The sequence below is a fragment of the Microcaecilia unicolor genome, chromosome 8 (genome assembly GCF_901765095.1).
Source record: "Microcaecilia unicolor chromosome 8, aMicUni1.1, whole genome shotgun sequence".
NCBI classification, from domain to species: domain Eukaryota; kingdom Metazoa; phylum Chordata; class Amphibia; order Gymnophiona; family Siphonopidae; genus Microcaecilia; species Microcaecilia unicolor.
Genome location: NC_044038.1, coordinates 101,430,527 through 101,449,952, shown reverse-complemented (window position 1 = coordinate 101,449,952; position 19,426 = coordinate 101,430,527). Strand labels below are relative to the sequence as shown.

Below are 19,426 nucleotides of genomic sequence, written 5' to 3'. Positions count from 1 at the left end.
CCACTGTTGGAGAAGAGCATCTACTCCCAGGGATCGAGGGTCCCGTCCTCTGCTGAAAAAGCGCGGCACTTGGCAATTGGCCGATGACGCCATCAGATCTAGGCTCGGCTGGCCCCAGCGCTTCGTGATGTCCAAGAACGCCTGAACAGATAGCTGCCACTCTCCGGGCTCCAAGGTATGGCGACTGAGAAAGTCCGCCTTGACATTCATGACTCCGGCAATGTGGGCCGCTGACAGCTGTTCCAGGTTCGCTTCCGCCCACTGGCATAGATTCATGGCCTCCTTGGCTAGAGGGGCGCTCTTGGTACCTCCCTGGCAGTTGACATAGGCCACAGCCGTGGCACTGTCCGACAGGACCCGTACAGGCTTCAACGCCAGTACCGGGATGAACTCCAAAAGCGCCAACCGAATGGCTCTGAGTTCCAGGAGGTTGATAGACCACTTTACCTCTGCAGGAGACCAGAGCCCCTGCGCTGTCCTTCCCAAGCAGTGGGCTCCCCAGCCCGACAAAGAGGCGTCCGTCGTGACGACAATCCACTCCGGGGTCACCAGAGGCATTCCTGCAGACAACTTGTCTGTCTGCGTCCACCAGCTCAGCGCCTTGCGCACTGCTGGGTCCAAGGGAAGGCGCACAGCATAATCCTCCGACCTCGGAGTCCAGCGCTGCAGCAGAGAGTGTTGTAGTGGTCTCATATGAGCCCTGGCCCAGGGCACTACTTCCATCGTGGCCGTCATAGAGCCCAACAGCTGCACATAGCCCCAAGCCCGAAGAGGAGAGGCTACTAGGAACTGGTCCATCTGAGCCTGAAGCTTGACAATCCGATTGTCTGGCAGGAACACTCTGCCCACTTGGGTGTCGAATCGAACTCCCAGATACTCCAGGGACTGAGTTGGGCGCAGCTGGCTTTCCTCCCAGTTGATGATCCACCCCAGGGAGCTCAAAAGAGCAACCACCCGGTTCACAGCTTTGCCACACTCTGCATAAGAGGGGGCTCGGATCAACCAGTCATCCAGATAAGGATGGACTTGTACTCCTTCCTTCCTCAGGAAGGCCGCGATGACCACCATTACTTGGAGAAGGTCCGCGGAGCAGTAGCCAACCCGAACGGGAGGGCTCTGAACTGGAAGTGTCGGCCCAGTACTGCAAAACGCAGAAAGCGTTGATGAGGAGGCCAGATGGGAATATGCAAGTACGCTTCCTTGAAGTCCAAGGATGCCAGGAACTCTCCTGCCTGCACTGCCGCTATAACAGAGCGGAGGGTCTCCATGCGAAAGAGCCTGATTGACCCCTTGAGGTCGAGGATAGGCCGTACAGAACCTCCTTTCTTTGGTACCACAAAGTAAATGGAGTAACGTCCCTTGCCAAGCTGATTTTCTGGCACCGGAACGACCGCACCCAGGCGGATCAGATTGTCCAAGGTCTGCTGCACTGCCACAGCTTTGACCGGAGACTTGCAGGGAGAGAGTACAAACCCGTCTCTTAAGGGTCGGCAGAACTCTAGCTTGTAGCCATCTCTGATGACTTCCAGCACTCAAGCGTCTGAAGTTATTGTGATCCTCTCGCCCAGAAACGAGGACAGCCGTCCTCCAATCTGCACTGGGGCGTGGACCAAGGCCCCGTCATTGGGTACGAGACCCTAGGGGAGGACCGGAGGGAGCACCTCCGGGACGGCGGTCTCTGCGAAAGGAATGTTGCTTGGGGGAGAATTTCCTCTTGAAGGAAGAGGGGGCAGAGGAGCCCGACCTGCCCGGGCGGTACCGACGGGCTTCCTGAAACCGTCCTCTGGAGGTACCGGGGCGAGCACTAGCCCCAGCCCTGACCTCTGGTAACCTCTTGCCCTTAGACGTGCCGAGATCGGTCACGATTTTGTCCAGCTCGACCCCAAAGAGCAGCTTGCCTTTAAACGGCAATCTAGCCAGGCGGGATTTAGAGGCATGGTCAGCAGACCTATGCTTCAGCCAAAGCCACCGCCGCGCAGAGATTGTCTGAGCCATGCCTTTAGCTGAGGCCCTCAAGACATCATACAGCAAGTCTGCCAAATAGGCTAAGCCCGATTCCAGGGCCGGCCAATCAGCCCTCAAGGAATGATCCGAGGGGGAAGCCCGCTGCACCATAGTCAGGCACGCCCTGGCCACATAGGAGCTGCAAACTGAGGCCTGCAAACTTAAAGCAGCCGCCTCAAAGGACGACCTTAAGGCCGCCTCCAATCTTCTGTCTTGGGCGTCCTATAGGGCCGTGCCACCTTCCACCGGCAACGCCGTTTTCTTAGTCACCGCAGTGATTAAAGAAACCACGGTAGGCCACAGATAGGCCTCACGTTCACTTTCAGGCAAAGGATAGAGGCAGGACATAGCCCTAACCACTTTAAGGCTCGCTTCCGGGACATCCCACTGAGCCGAAATTAAGGTGTGCATAGCATCATGCACGTGGAAGGTTCTATGCGGGCGCTTCGTCCCCAGCATAATGGCAGAGCCAACAGGGGCTGAGGGAGAGACGTCCTCCGGAGAGGAAATCTTCAAAGTGCCCATGGCCTGCATTAACAGGTTGGGCAAATCCTCTGAGCTAAAGAGCCGCGCTGCAGAGGGGTCATCCGCTCCATCCGAGCGGGAATCCGTCTCCTCCAAGGAATCCGCAAAGGACCGTTGGGAGAACTCAGATACGCTGCCCTCATCTACATCGGAGGAGACAAAGTCCTCCAAGGCCTGGGAATCAACCCGAGGGCGTTTACCTCCGGGGGCCTCAACCTCTTTACCAGACGAGGGAGCAGGGGCAGCGTTTTGCATAAGGAAGGCCTGATGCAGCAGCAAAACAAACTCGGGGGAGAAACCCCGCATACTGTGCACTTCCGCAGCCTGGGCTACAGCCCTAGACGCACCCTCAACCGGCGCTCGCAAGAGCGGGGGAGAGACATGCTGTGCATCCAAGATGGCGTCTGGCGCGACACTCCGCGAAGGAGCCGCGCGGGAAGAACGGCGCTTAACTTTAGCCGCTTTTGTGCCGTCGCCCAAATTAAGGGCGTTCATGGCATCAATGTCTCCCACCTCAAGGGCGGCCCAAGAAGAAGCCGTCCGAGCCGCGTGGCCGGCCAATATGGCGGAGGCGAGCCGCGGGGGATGGGCGTTTATGGCGGGAAAAACCGCCACACCGGAGGAAGGACCGGGACACTCATCGGTCACGAAACTGTCACCCAACAAGGGCAAATCAGACTTTAAGACCCCCGCATCCCCTCTGGAAGCGCACACGCGATCCGGGGAGCGACTCTTTGCGCCCTCGCCCTCCGACGCCATAGGCCACGTGGAGACCAATCGGGGAACCCCCTGCCCGCTATAAAAGGTAAAAATTACCTGCTGTCCGCTCCGAGCTGTAACGACCTGGTGTCCCAGTGAGTAGCTGCAATAAACGTTTAAATAAACGTCAAAATAAACGCCTTTAAGGACGTTCAAAAAATTTTTTTTTTTTTTTTAAACGGAGCCAGCGGGAGGGGGGAGAAAAGGAGGGACCTGGCGCCACCAGGTTTGCACTTGCTCAAGAAGAGCCCTCAACCCCAGGCACTCAACAAAACCTAAAAATTAGGCTTGGAGGCCTAGCCAGAGCTGCTGCTGTGTGTGACCACCACCTGCTGAGATAGAGAACATACTGAGGAGTTTCCGGCAGCACATGACCACATATAGGGAGGCAAAGTTTGCTCTCTATCTCCACCTGCTGGTAGATGGACACAACCCACCAGTCTATGGATTGATCAGCATGATGATATGGAAGCAACCCTTTTTGTTTCTTCCAAGCTGCTGAGATCTTGAAGCCCACTGCTGGATCTCATCCACACACGCACATTCATAGATCCACTCCTCTCTCAGCAGAGAAACCTCAAACTTGTAAATCTCAACCAATCTCTTTCAGAAATAAATCTTTTTCCTTAAATGTTTAATGATTTCTGATCCTTACTATTAGGACCAAATCAACTTGGAAACTCACAATCCTTTCCTCAGGAGAGAGAACTAAAACTTTCAAATCTAGTACAAACCTCTCCTCAATTTCTTGTTTTTCTTTCAACCAAATCAGTCACTCTTTTAATATATCAGTCAAATTTTATCAATTCTTTCTTTCAATTCTTACACACAGAGCTCACAGAATGCAGGTCCTGGCTCAGTCAAATCTTCAGTTGCTCTCCCTGCTCTATTCCTTCCTGGGCAGAATTCTAACAAGAGCTGCTCTGCCAATCAGACAGCTCTATTTGAATGTAGATTAACATAGACACTCTAATGGGAATTTTTAGTCCAAAAACACTAGATAAACCCTTCGTTTTTGGGTCAAACTTCACATTTTTGATCAGAGTCATGTCCTAGCATTAAGGCTGTAAAACATTTCTAATAATTTTTATCCATAAATATGCAAATGAGAACCTCCCAAAAATGGACTAATTTGCATATGATTTAAACAAATTTGAGTATATAGCATATCAATCCCATCTCCTAACACCTAAATTCTGCAATTAGATTTAATGCAAATACTTTTAAAACTTATTTTTAGCACTTTTAAAATCTTAGGTGTCAGTGCAAATCTCTATGGTATGTTCTGCTCATGTGCAGGAGTCTCTATGGTATAAATATTTCCATGGCAACTCAGGACACCTCTAGCACCCCCCCCCCCCCCCCCCCTCTGCTCTCTCAGCAGTAAGGTAAACAATTTAAACCAATTTCTACAACTGGTTACATTAAATTTAATTTATATTAAAAACCAGATCTCTGTAGTACCAGAAGACTGGAGCTGGGAACCATTGATTATATATCTTGCTTTCCCTTATTCAATCAGCACATTTATATTATTTCAGGTTTATATTAGTTATTTTATTTTATTCTAACCTTCATTCCTGTTTGTTTTTTAAAGACTCAGAGAGGCTTAGGGAATACAACATGCACTCTGTGGAAAATAAAAGGGAAAGTTTATCTTGGAAATTTGTGTCACTCAGAAGATAGTTATATACATTAAAGGAATAATACAGGATATTTCACCTTAATATGATGTATTGCCATTATGTATGTTTAAGTTAGTGGAGTGTGTAATAACGAGTTGTAAAGCATACAAGTGCATGCAAAACACCTCATTAAGATGCATATCGAATAATGCAGCTTTAGTTGAATATCTCAAAGCAGGCATTATTTTTCTTGTCCAGAAGCATCAAGCTGCTAACATATGGCCCGTGCTCCAAGGGACCACCTTGGGGGCCAGAGCTGAATTAATAGTGGCCTCCCTTTCCCTGCCTCCTCCCCCCCCCCCCCCCCTCCACTGAGCTTATTGGCAACAATCTCTGGTGATCCAAAGGCATGGGGTAGAAGCAGTCCTCAGTCGTTCCTATCTCTTGTGGCTCTGGCTTCAAAATAGTGTTTGCGACCTCTAATCGAGAGTCTTATGGATTACTGCTAGGAATCAGGCTGTCATATGTGGTAGCCTGTATATTGCAGCCTGACCCCTAATGGTAGAACTGCGAGACTAGTACCACTAGGGGTTGTGAGTGCCATTTTGAACCCAGAGCCAATAGAGCTAGGAGCAACTGGGGATTGCTACTACCCCATTCCACTGGACCATCAGGATTTGATGCAGGTAGGCCGGGGGGAGGGGGGGCCTACATGGGATACTTCAGGAGGTGGGGAGCCACAAGGGTGAGAGGAACACTTCAGGGAGGGGGGACAGAGAAAGTTCAGTTCTGTCCCCTTTTAGAAGGCTCCCCAGGAACATTGGGCTGTGCATTAACAGCACAATGCTCCCAGAAAGCAGAATAACTCAGCTTGCAAGGTTGATCACAAGTTGCATTACTCATTTAGCAAGGGAGTCACAGAACTGCAGTACTGAGTTACCTGCAGGTTAATGACCCTTATGGAAAACTAAGTTTCAGTAAAATGCCAACTTCCCCCTAATTGGGGAATCATGAAAATATTTTTTAAAAAGGTTCTATAAGATTAATGAATGATACTCTCTTGGTTTTTGTTTTACAGACCCTTCCAGAGTCCGCAAGCACAACCAGAGAATATTTTTTTATGGTTCGTAACACCTCATCTCTTTCCCATCCCATCTAGAAACTCTTCATTCCCTAAATTTTAAACGCTATAGTAGCAGAATCGTTGTGGACTGGCCTCATTCCTGTTTGAGCTTCATGCAGCATCAGCTATACAGTTTCCTCCTGGTTTCTGGTGTCTTTGCTGTCTTAAATTTGATTGTCAGTGCTACAGCAGGACCAGATTTTCAGCTGGCTCAATTTGGATCTTTCATCTGTTGATGATTGAGGGGCAGATGATCAGAAGCAAATGTGGGCGTTAGAGGCTATTAGAACCATACTATCGCTCAAGTTTGTTCCCCCCTCCCCCCCATTATCAGAGCCGGAAAGCTTGTGAAACAATGAGCTTGCCAGCTCTGACCAAAGTAGCAGGCAAATTCATGCTAAAACAGGGAAATGCTCAGTGGGCAGTGTGCCAAACAAGGGCGTTGCTGCTGCGTCAAACCCTCGGAGCTGGCGTTAGGGTTTTTGAAAGCATTTGGGGAGGAATGGGGAGCCCTGTCCAGTATGTACTTACATACTTGCACGCCCCCCATACCACCCTGAACACAAGGGACTGGAGGTCTGATGGACTGCCCTCCACCCCCCAGTCACAGGGGTCTGGAGGTCTGGTGGACCTCCAGCCCTCCTTATATGGTAGGGAAGCCCCACCCAACAAAACCCAGGATGCACTGGGCAGGGCAGGGTGCTGCCATTTTGGAGGCAGCACTGGAAGGAGGAGGGAGTGCTACTCCATTTTCCATCTACAAGGTGCAGGGGTGGGGTTTGGGAGCGCTAGACCAGGGCAGATGGGGGTAGGGTTGCCCAGTGGGCCACCAGGGAGAGTTTTTTGGTGTCAGAGTTGGGGGTCAGGGGCAGAAGCATAGCCAAGTTTAAGGCATGGGGGAGTGGAGAGCGGACTGCCGATGTGTTTTAAATGCGACATATCACGTAAAAAATAGACACCGATGCCATCAGAAGGCCATTTAGGGGAGCAGACACTCCCCTGGTGCCTCCCTAACTACACCACTGGTCGGAGAGCTAGAGGTCCACCAGACCTCCAGGTCCCTGTGACTGGGGGGTGGGTGGGTAGTCCACTGGGCCACCAAGAAAACTCGTCTGGGGGGGAGGTTAGGGGGGATAGAGGTCCACTGGACCTCCTTCCCTTTGCGTGAGTGGGGGAGGGGGACCTCCAACCTGGTTTGTTTGACAGAGCCGGGCTTTATTTTGACAGCCTGAACCTGTCAAACAACTTCTGTGAGAGGATTTGCCTTGGGTGTACGCCCAGATACAATCCTCCCACAGAAGTCCTCTCATGAACAAAACTAATACGGTAGCATGCATAAATTTGCATGCTATCAGTTTTGATCATTGGGGCTTTAATTCCCCACACTGTTCCAGCGCTAATTTTTCAGCACTGTTTAGAATAGCACAGGGAATTTGATCATCGACCTGTGAGATGCTTGCACTGTCTCTAGCTAGATGTGAAATAATGGACAATGGACTGATACACAATGCAGATAGTTAGAAAACAATGTGATACAGTTCTGAAAGTACTTCCTGTGAGCCGTACTGTGTGAGGCTATTGGATGCTGATGAAGAGCATAATCAGTGACATCCTGTTCCATTTCCCCATACTGTGATTTTGAAAACTTAAAAGTCCAGTTTTGAAAACACTCAGCTGATAATGGAGTAATTTGTGAAGAATCACACTGTAAAACAGATTTTTGATGCATTAACTTTATTTACAGGACAAAAAAAGAACAGAGATGAAATATGAATTTTTCTTCTTAATGATTTATGTGCCCCCTGTCTGACTGTTTAATTACCTAGCAGACCTCGCATAGTCCCAGACTAATTTACCCAGCCTAGGCACTAAAGAACGCCACAAACAGAAGGACACAGGGATTCTGTAAACATAAGAAAGTAGCTGTCAAAGTTTTATTAGCTCACTTACCAAAAGCCAGATTAGTACAAAATCATCACAGGACATATATCAGACACTTGTTTCTCATACTGGGAGTGCAGAGCTCTGTGACACACAATGGGTGCCATCAGCATCTTTTGTAGTCTCCAGGGCAATGCCTTAGCTACTAGCCTTTAAATACATTTCTTTTACCATTGATCCCTATTAGGTTTTCATTTTCCCACTGCCAGTCTTTGCATATTATCAGTTGATGACTATGACTTCACATGTTTCCAAGTTCCAAGTATCAACATCTTTGATAATAATGAGTTCACATGCTTTCAGGTCCTCCTTCAACCCCCCTCGATGTTCTTATGACCTACTGTTATCTGCTTTTACCCAAAACTTCTTTGCCCACAAAACTCTGGGTATTGTCTTGTTATGTCTGTCCACCTGTTGTTTTGAGAATAGATTCCGTCTTCCTCTGTAAGCTTCTCAGCTGCTTAATTCAGCATTTTGTCACAGTGACATTGTCTGACTCAGACATGGTCTTTGATTTTTAGAAGCCGAGTTCTGAGCTCTAAGCCTGTCTTGACCTGGGTTTCACTGAAGGCAACTGATAGCATTTTTCTACATTCCCCTCTTGCCGGGCCCATAGGTGGGGCCGGCACACATGACTTCTAGTGCATGGCCTTCCATTCCAGAGGGCTCCTAGAGTCTGGTGAGGATATGTATCAGAGGTGACATGGGTGGTCTGACATAGTGAAAAACAAGACCATAACAAGAATCAATATGTGGTTATATAGATATATGCTACATGAGATGCAGCATTGGAATTCCCCTTTACCATAACCAACCCAAGGGGCCTAACTATCCTACAACTACCCCTCTGGGGCAGAGTGAAACATAGAAGCACATGAATTCAAATAAGTCTATTTGACATACCATAAAATTTAAAAGTTTGAGTAAATATGATTGTAAACAACTAATATATCATTATTACAGTGCAAATACATTAGTCAGACTTTGACTGTGTAAGTATAGCTTATAACTAGTACTGACAGAGGAGCAATGTCTATTTTTAGCATTAATATTGGCTAAATAAAAACTTACCAAAATCAATATGATGTAGAACTAATACAAGCCAAACAGTGTCTTAATTACAAATCAAGCACTGGCAAAAACTCTGTTTGCTATATCTAAATCATATATGCAGGCCCTACTGAGTTAAAGCCACTTAGCATAAGTAGCGGCCTACAAACTAGGAGTGAAAAAGAAACTGCAGCAAGATCAGTGTTAGAAAATAAACAAAATTCAACAGAAATAGAAAATCAAGCGGGCATAGAAAATCAAGTGGGCGTTCAGATATCAGAAGTAGTCCCATGAACATATAGGTATAAGTATGTGGAACAGTACCGGAAAAGATCCATAAAAGAAAAACAGGACAAATAGAATTAAAATAAGTAGTTAACATGCATAGCAGCAGCAGAAACCAAGCAGACAGATTAAGAAGAGAAACAAAGGATGGGGAGTGTGCAACAAGAATAGGAGAAAAACAAAGAGTTGGAAGAATAAAAAAACAAAGTCAAATACTTCATTATGGCAAAAGTCCAAAATGCAAAGGCCTTATAAAGTTCCAGACAAAACAGTAGGTGAAGGGTGAAGATAAGATAGATGGTTCCAGGAAGAATCTCCTCCAAGGAAAGATGATGTTGGGGTAAGAGTCGAAATGCAAAAGTGTCCAGAATAGACAGGGGCAGTGTCATGTGGATTAGATGGTAAGGCCTCCATTTCGACCCAAAATTCTCGCTTGAAAGTTGTTGATTTCTTTGCCGGGTTTGTCCTTGGACCCCTTCTTTTCTCAATCTACACCTCCTCAATGGGTTCTCTAATCTCCTCCCATGGGTTCCAATATCATCTTTATGATGATGACACCCAGCTTTATCTCTCCACACCAGACATCACTGCAGAAACCCAGGCTAAAGTATCGGCCTGCTTAGCCGACATTGCGACCTGGATGTCCAACCGCCACTTGAAACTGAACATGGCCAAGACCGAGCTTATTGTCTTCCCTCCCAAACCCACTTGTCCTCTCCCTCCACTCTCTATCTCTGTCGATAACACCCCCATTGTCCCCGTCTCATCCGCTCGCAACCTTGGGGTCATCTTTGACTCCTCCCTCTCTTTCTCTGTGCATATCCAGCAGATAGCCAAGACCTGTCGCTTCTTCTTCTATAACATCAGCAAAATTCACCCCTTCCTGTCTGAGCACACCACCCGAACTCTCATCCATTCTCTCATTACCTCTCGCCTTGACTACTGCAACCTACTCCTCACTGGCCTCTTACTTTGCCATCTATCCCCCCTTCAGTCCGTTCAAAACTCTGCTGCACGTCTTATCTTCCGCCTGAACCGGTACACCCATATCACCCCTCTCCAAGTCACTTCACTGGCTTCCGATCAGGTACCGCATATAGTTTAAGCTTCTCCTTTTAACCTACAAATGTACTCGATCTACAGCCCCTCCCTACCTCTCTACCCTCATCTCCCCTTACATTCCTACCCGTAACCTCCACTCTCAAGATAAATCCCTCCTGTCGGTACCCTTCTCCACCACCGCCAACTCCAGGCTCCGCCCTTTCTGCCTCGCCTCACCCCATGCCTGGAACAAACTCCCTGAGCCCATACGCCAGGCCCCCCCCTCCCTGCCCATCTTCAAAGCCTTGCTAAAAGCCCACCTCTTCAATGTCGCCTTCGGCACCTAACCACCTTACCTCTATTCAGGAAATCTGGCCTGCCCCTACTTGACATTTCACCCATTAGATTGTAAGCTCCTTGGAGCAGGGACTGTCCTTTTCTTAATCTGTACAGTGCTGCGTAACCCTTGTAGCACTCTAGAAATGTTAAGTAGTAGTAGTAGTAGGGTTTGAGACGAGGGTTCCTATTGAAGCACCTCTCCTTTGCAGCCGGGCTTACCCTTGCAAGAAGGTGGTCTACTCTGGTTGCCTAATCCCTCTTAATGACCTGGATTAGGACGCAGTCTCATGTTTGGACCTTGCCAAGCTCAATAGGTTGAGGATCTGTGGACACTAGTGACCAACAACAGAAAATGAAAAACAGTCAGAATGGAAGCGGGAAAGGGATGCCCCCCCCCCCCCCCCCCCCAGTGGGTTTGTGTGTGAACAATTTCAAACAGCTCAAAACAAGAGAAGGTTAAAATGTTATAGCATTTCTTTCACAAATGTTAGAGTAATACATATTGTAAATCCTCTTTTTATCAACAAAACTATAGCTAGCAAGGCAATGAGAATAATGACAAAAAGGAAATAAATGAAAAATCTAGAACCATAAGTCCCCAATCCATACAGTATGAAGTATGGCTGTCAAGTTTTGTTAAACGACATACAAGTTATGTGTGTAAACTGATCTGGAATGACATTAGACAGAGAAATATCTTTAGTTAGGTAACGTTGTCTTAAGATAAGTTGACAGCGATTTCTACATACCACCTTACAAACAGAAATTTACAGTATTGGGAAAACTGGCATGCTCTGAATATTCTTGTTACCATCTCTCTTGTGGAGTGCCTGATCCAGGAAGGGTACTTCGTTATTTATCTGAAAAAGACTATCATGTAAAGGGACAGTTATTGCAGAGTCTCTGAGTATTGTATCTGCAAAGGCATTTATTAAAGAAATGTGATCTGTACATCTACTTACAAACTGCGATCTGCCTAAGAAAGCAGCCAGTAGTTGAATGATAAAAGGGCATATACAGAAAAATAGAAAAAAAACATGATGAAACATGAATCAAACCGTAAACATATGCTTGTACATTTAATAAGCAAACAGAAACCACGGAACAGAAATTGCATAAAAGCAAAAATGGGTAAAGGTCAACAGTTCATCCAGTAAATGGAGCAGGTCTTAAATCATATAAATAAGTCCAAAAATTCTCCTTCCAATAATGCAGCTGTAGATGGGAGATTAGTCTCGCAGCATGCTTTAGAAGGATGCCAACTTAGAGTAAATAAGGGTGCTTTGAAGGAAGAAAATTCATATACATTTCCTTGTTAAAAAACTTCAACATACATCCACACATTTATGCACTTAACTCAGACTTTCTTAAACAACGTACAGTGTACTTTGTAGATATGCTGCCATGTGAAATTTCACAATATGCACTGGTAAACAGTGCATCCAAATTGCACAATGAACAGCTACCAGCTTTTACAATGTAAACATTCCTGTAACCTTTCTCATAGAATTTCCCAAGAATAAATGGGAATTGCCACCCTTTGGCTTCCCAATTAAACTCAGTACAAATCAAAAAAGAACTGGAAATCTGTATCATGGTAGCTCCCTCTGGTGGCTAAAAGAAGGAGGAAAAACAATAGAATAGTAACAAATTATCTGTATATTATGGCATGATCTAAAAGCACATTAAGGTACACTCTGCCTAGGAGATATGGCTATGAAATGTCAGGTATTTTCACTGTTACCAACAGGCAGTTTATTAATGAAACTCAATATTCAATTTTCTATAAAAAAGCAAAAAATAAGAAATGAAAGAAAAGAAAATAAAAGGTTATAAATTAGACCATGCTATCAAAATTCAGTACTGGGCATAATTTCTAAAATAGGCATGGTGTTATATAAAAGTATATATGATAAATGACCAAAATGGTTTCTTAGAACCAGAAGTACTTCTTGTGTGCATAGCTATTCCAGGGGCAACAAAAAAACATTTAAAGTCTCCATCGGGACTAAACTGCAGCTGAAACTCCGATGAAGTGCACTGAAACAACTTTTTTTTTTTTTTTTTTTAAGGAAGTAGGAGTAGGGTTAATTTCATTATTGGCTGGGGTTACCTACAATTATACATCCCAGTATTCGATTTATGTTTCAGCATCTCAAACCACTAGAGGCTTGAATTGCTTATGTTATCTTTGTTTACAGAACATAAAGGACTCATTCTGTAAACAATCTTGCTTTGGCAGTTTTCCCAGAAGAAAGGACCTTGCACACAGTTTCATTTTTATAGATTTATTTATCGCATTCAGGTGTTTAGCTCTGGACTTTCCAGTTTTATGGGATTCATTATAAGCAATTAAGGCACATAATTTGGCAGACTCAAAGGACCCGGAGATGGGCCATTCAAGAGTGTTATCATTTGCATTCCAGGTTCTGAACCATTTCTCACAAATGTGGGTCAGAGCCTTTTTTTCATCTGGAAAGAACTTTATAACAGTATCCAGGGGCGTGGACATAGTTTGAAAGGTGTCTGGCACAGAAAGTGGCACAAATGATGTGATGTACTTAACAATATTCTAGGGTAAAAGGAATCCAACAGATTAGCTAGTACGAAGTAAAAAACAAGGCTGGCACTATGCCTAAATCTGCCTTACAATTCAATTTATTTATTTATTATATTTGTACCCCACATTATCCCACCTTTTTGCAGGCTCAATGTGGCTTACAGAGTATGGAAATGAAAACGTTGTTACATGATTTAAAAAGAAAAAAAAATCAGTCAAAATGAAGTATATACTTACCACTCTTCAGGGATACACCCCACTTTTACCCAGGCGTCCTGCGAGTAATTCTGAGTAAGAAGAGTGCGTTGTCCATGGCAACTCGCAGAGCCATTTCACTTCCACTTTTGGAAACCCAAAATTTTTTAAAGAGATTCTAGGGTAAAATTTGGATAGTACCCCTTATAAGGGCCGCAAAAAAAGACACTGTTGTGTATAGGGAAAATAGTCTCCCAGTACCCATATGCAAAGGGAAGTAGGCCGCAAAACTCCTCTTTTAAGAGGGACAACCGGTCCTACATAGAACTGCAATTCGCCACCTGGGGTGGGAAAACAGTTCTAAACAGTTTAAAAGAACATATTGCTTTTAAGGTTTGCACCCTGGTTCATAAGATCACACGGTGAGGCTCCAGGATATATGTCAGACCTCATCGACCTGCCAACCAGGAATTCTACCAGCTCATCATGAACTTTCCTGAATCTCCACTACCCAAGCTGTAAGGAACTGAAATATAAATTAACATATGCATCCCTGCATGTGTGGGAAAATGTGGGGTAGAAATGTACTACAAATAAATAAATAAATGCATTGCTGAAATCCATAAAAATAACACATGACACAGTGACCTTCCGTAAACTTTTGAAAACTTATTTATTTAAGAAAGCATACAGTAACAACTTATCCTAAATGCAGATTAACAAAATGCAACTACATAACATGTATTTTCTATATCTCAATTGTTTTTGCTAATTATCTTGATTTCCAGTCTAATGATCCTAATTGTTCAAGCTATTTTTGTCATGAATGAAGTTTAACCTATTACCTTTAGTTCTCATCATAGGACAAACTTTCCTCCTGTAACCTAACTTAATCTGTCCCTCTACCTCAACTATGTATTTCTCCTATCCGGAGCTGGTAATCACCACTTACGGAACTATGTAAGCCACATTGAGCTTGCAAATAGGTGGGAAAATGTGGAATACAAATGTTATAAATAAATAAATAAACACTCCTTTGCAGAAGGCAATGGAATCTACCTAGGACTGCAACACTCCACCTGTAGTGGGAAACCAGTCCTAAACGCTCCTATACAAAGTGTGTAACCCTAAAAAAACACACCTTGGTAGAGGTTAAGTAGGCGCTCAACACTCCCTCTTCGAGGGGAAACAGTATCCACAAAAGACTTCCACACTCCACCTGTGGTGGGAAACAAGTCCAGGGGGTGGGGTCAGTATCCACTAATGGGAGACCGTCTAACAAAAATGCAAGTTTAAGGCAGAAAAGCTAGTGCTGGCAAGTTTAAAATTGCCGGCTCGTAGTACAGAGTGGGCAGAGAAGTTAGTGCAGGCAATTTAAAAAGGCAATGTGAGGCAGGGGGTTTTCTAGCTCAAAGTACCTCTCCATTCTTTATTTTATCACCCTCATCCGTGTCTCCCTCACTTCACCCCTATCTGACTGCAGTGCCATTCCTGTACTTGTCACCGCTCGGAAAGCATCTAGGCTCACTAACCATCACTCTAGCGTATTTCATCAGCAAACTCCACATCGCAGATGCACCCCCAGGCAAAATCATCTTCAGTATATCTCTTGCTCGGAAAGTCAACCGGATCCGTACCTCTCCGTCAAAGTTGGCTACATCAATGCAAGGTCTGTGGTTAACAAGACGGAAACCATCGCGGACTGGCTCACCACTGATCGTCTCGACGTACTCTTTGTCACGGAAACTTGGATACGTGACCCAAAGGACCCTATTCTCCTAGACCTCTGCCCCCCAGGCTTCAAAATCGTGCACTGGAACAGGCCGGGGAAAAGAGGTGGGGGCCTAGCCATGATTTATCATTCGGGCCTCCGGGTTGACTCCCTGGCTGAATCCATTTCGCCCGGACTCGAAATCGCTTCTATCAAGATCCACAGCAGCTCTCTACGAGAATGTCTCTGTTGTGTTCTGTTCTACAGGCCACCTTGTAGTTGGGCTGCCTGTCAGGCAGATTTCATGGACTTTCTCTCCAATTCCTGCACCAACTATTCCAACCTCCTTGTCCTGGGCGACTTGAACCTCTATTTAGAAAATCAGCTCACTCCTAGCGCTTGCCAGTGCCTGAGTTTCCTCACTCTCCTGGATCTTCATTGTCCTGATCTGCAACCGACGCACCAAAAAGGCCATACCCTTGATCTCTTTGCCTACAAGCTCCTAAATGACTCCGTCCTCTGTGTAGCTAATACCGCTTGGTCAGCTGTTCCTTGGTCAGATCACTACCAACTAAGGTTTGCACTCCGATGGCGGAAGAATAGCCATCCTCTACCCAAAGAACCTGCTACTTACTATACAAGAGGGGAAGTCGACCTGAAATCATTTTGGGAGCAAATTTATGGGGGTGCCTGGCAAGCAAACGCTGACTCCTTTGATTACCTCTCTCGTTGGGAGGCCCGGTGCCAATGCATCTTAGATGGACTTGCACATTTGCAACTTAAATCCTCCTCCCACCGCAAAACTAAAGCATGGTTTAACCAGGACCTTAAAGCGCTAAAACAACAAACTAGGCAGCTGAAGAGAGCTTGGTATAAGTCTAAAGGCGACCACACCATGTCAGCCTGGAAGCTCTCACTTCGCACTTACAAATATGCCATCAAACAAGCCATAATAACTTTCTTCCAGAAGTGTATTCAAACGATCATGTTGGATGCACGGAAGCTCTACCATCAGCTGAATTCCTTGCTTGACACCTCCCCAATTTACTTCACCAAGTGTGGGCATGCCATCAGCGATCCAGTAAGCCAACCATTTCAGGGACAAGATCCTTCTCCTTCGGAGCTCGCTTCCCCAAAGCTACGCTAGTGTTGCTGACTTCCTGCAAGGCCTTGCGTCCACACAAGACCCTTGCCCAGCCGACCGTTATTGGTCCGCCTTTGAGCCTGTCACCACCAAAACGGTCTCTCTGGCCCTTCGCAAGTTTTCTCGAATGCAGTGGAAGCTGGATACCTGCCATAACTACCTGCTGCAATCGGTGCTGGAGTGTTTTGCTGCTGACTTTTCATCTTATCTCAACTTCATGCTCCAGCACAGCCACTTCCCCGTTGATCACGGCCATATTCTCCTGACGCCAATACCGAAGGACCCGAGGTGTGAACCTAGTATTATTAGTAACTACCACCCTGTTGCAACAATCCCATTGCTTGTTAAGACTATGGAAAGTTTGGTGAACTCCCAGCTGTCTGATTATTTGGACAAATTCTCATACTTTATGCCTCCCAATCTGGATTCCGGCCGCACCACAGCACCGAGACTGTACTGGTTACCCTTCTGTCCAACTTTAGAAAGGAACTGTCTTTCGGAATGAACATCTTGCTTCTTCAATTTGATATGTCAAGCGCGTTCGACATGGTTGACCACAGTCTCCTCCTTATGTTACTAGCTGAATGTGGTGTTGGGGGTCCTGTCTTGGATTTGTTTAGAGAATTTCTGTCATGCCGATCCTATCGGGTCAAAGTCCGGTCCTCTATTTCGCCATCATTGAGATCTCGTTGTGGGGTTCCTCAAGGCTCCCCCCTTTCGCCTACCCTGTTCAACATCATGCTGTCTTCTCTCGCAAGGGCCATTCACAACCATGGCCTGAATCCCTACATCTATGCAGACAATGTGACCATCTACATCCCCTTTAGTTCTTCCTTAGCCGAAATCTCAGCAGTAATTCAACGTAGTTTTGCCATCATGGACAATTGGGCAAACACTTTTAAGTTTAAGCTTAATCAGGGAAAAACGCAGTGCCTCATCCTCTCCTCCCTGTTCAAAAAGTCTATACCGGGCACGGTTACTGCGCAGAACATCACCATTCCTGTTGCAGCTAGTTTGAAGCTCCTTGGGGTCATTCTGGATCCCCATTTGACTCTTGAGCTTCAAGTCATGTCTATTACGAAGCGAATGTTCCTTTCCGTGAGGTCCCTTAAGCGTATCAAGCAGTTCCTCCCATTTGACCTATTCAGGACACTTATCCATTCCCTCGTCTTGAGCCACTTCGACTATTGCAATGGAATTTACACCGGCTGCAAAGAACACGCCCTTAAGAAGCTCCAGACTGCGCAGAACACGGCGGCAAGACTGCTATTTGGCAAATTGCGGTTTAAGGCTGCAAAACCCCTTTGCAAGAAGCTCCACTGGCTCCCGATCAAAGAACATATTGTATTCAAAGTCTGTGCTCTTGCCAACAAGATTGTCTACGTGGACGCTCCAGCCTATATGGTCAGCCTAATCGACCTCCCGCCCAGGAATTCCATGAAGTCGTCCTGCATCTATCTCAATCTCCACTTTCCTAACTGCAGGAACTTAAAATACAAGTTGCTCTTTGCCTCTTCTTTTTGCTTCACGTGTCCACGTTTCTGGAACGCTCTACCATCAAAGTTAAAAGAGACATCCGATCACAGCCAGTTCAAGAAATCCTTAAAGACCTACCTGTGTGATCGATCTTACTCCTCTACTGCTTGATCTTCTGCATCCCCGCAAAACCTCTCCCCTGTTGATTCCCTCTCTACCCCTCATCTACTTTCTACCCTGATTTGCACTTGACTTATTATGTTGTACTTTTCCTTAACATTGTAAACCACATAGATCCTGCCTTGGTGGGATTATGTGGGATATAAATGTTCACAATAAATAAATAAATTAACAGAAAATCCCCAGCTGTCAGTACAGAGCTGAAACAAAACAGATCCCAGTGTTTAATCAGCATCGGCGGGCACCAAATTAATTTATCTTCCCAATAATTTATGTGCCCCCTGTCTGACTGTTTAATTACCTAGCAGACCTCACATAGGGCTAGATGCACTAAACCTTAACGACCCTCTAACAAACCCTTTAACGAACGAAATTCCCAACCGTTGCATGCATTAAAGGCCTTTTTCCAATGAAGCAAGCAGCTAACGAAAACGGAGTAACTACCATTGTAATGTGGGCGATTCGGGATGCACTAACAATACCGACGATTACACCGAATCATTTTCCGCAACATATTTAACATGTGGTCAGAGCAGTCGTAAAGGCCTGAGCTGTCATCTCCCCGCTGCCCCCCTGTACCAGAAAAATCAAAGCTGGCATGTTTAAACATGAAAAGTGAGAAAAAAAAATAAAACACCACAAACACTGGCTCCCCACTTTCCCCTGCATTACTAAAAAAAATAAACATACCTTAAAAAAGGATTGGGAGGGGGCAAAGGCGCTCGTCAGAAGCGTCCTGTATGGACGGCCTTGCCCCCACCCCCCAGATCGCCGCTGTTCCCCGCTTTCGCCCTTCACTAAATTAAAAACTGAAAATAAAAAGCTAAACTTTAGCAGCGCCGGGCCCCCCTCCCTTCCTGTGTTGATCTTCTTCTTTTCCCAACACTCCTCCGCCCCTTGCTCCCCCCCCCCCCGAGTTCATCACCGCCGTTCCCCCCTCCAAAGGACCCCCCTCCGCCTTACTGGCCGTGCAGCACCTCTCACCTTTGTGTGAAGGCGCTGCACGAGATGAAACAACGGATAGTCGCTCCCTTCTGCCTCCACCGACGTCTCTCTCCTTCTTCCTCATGTGCACGCCCTCCTCTGACGTAAGTTTCCTACGTCAGAGGAGGGCGTGCACAGGAAGAAGGAGAGAGACGTCGGTGGAGGCAGAAGGGAGCGACGATCCGTTGTTTCATCTCGTGCAGCACCTTCACACAAAGGTGAGAGGCGCTGTACGGCCGGTAAGGCGGAGGGGGGGGGGTCCTTTGGAGGGGGGGAACGGTGGCGAAGAACTCGGGGGGGGGCGGAGCAAGGGGCGGAGGATGACGGGAGGCGGAGCAGTGTTTGGAAAAGAAAAAGATCAACACAGGAGGGGAGGGGGGCCCGGCGCTGCTAGTTTAGCTTTTTATTTTCAGTTTTTAATTTAATGAAGGGCGGAAGCGGGGAACAGCGGCGATCTGGGGGGGGGGGGCAAGGCTGTCCATAC

At 46.3% G+C, this 19,426-nt stretch overlaps 1 protein-coding gene across 4 annotated transcripts in view; it reads left to right on the top strand.

Annotated features, from left to right (window-relative positions):
• Positions 1-19,426, top strand: part of LOC115475873 (FXYD domain-containing ion transport regulator 5-like) — a 314,171-nt gene that overhangs the window by 211,610 nt on the left and 83,135 nt on the right. For 3 of the 4 annotated variants that reach the window (XM_030211932.1, XM_030211929.1, XM_030211928.1), the window contains one exon: positions 5,992-6,036. The exons of the other annotated variant lie outside the window; for it this stretch is intronic. In XM_030211932.1, the coding sequence (XP_030067792.1) occupies positions 5,992-6,036 (45 nt within the window). The remainder of the gene's footprint in view (positions 1-5,991; positions 6,037-19,426) is intronic. 4 annotated transcript variants of the gene reach the window in all.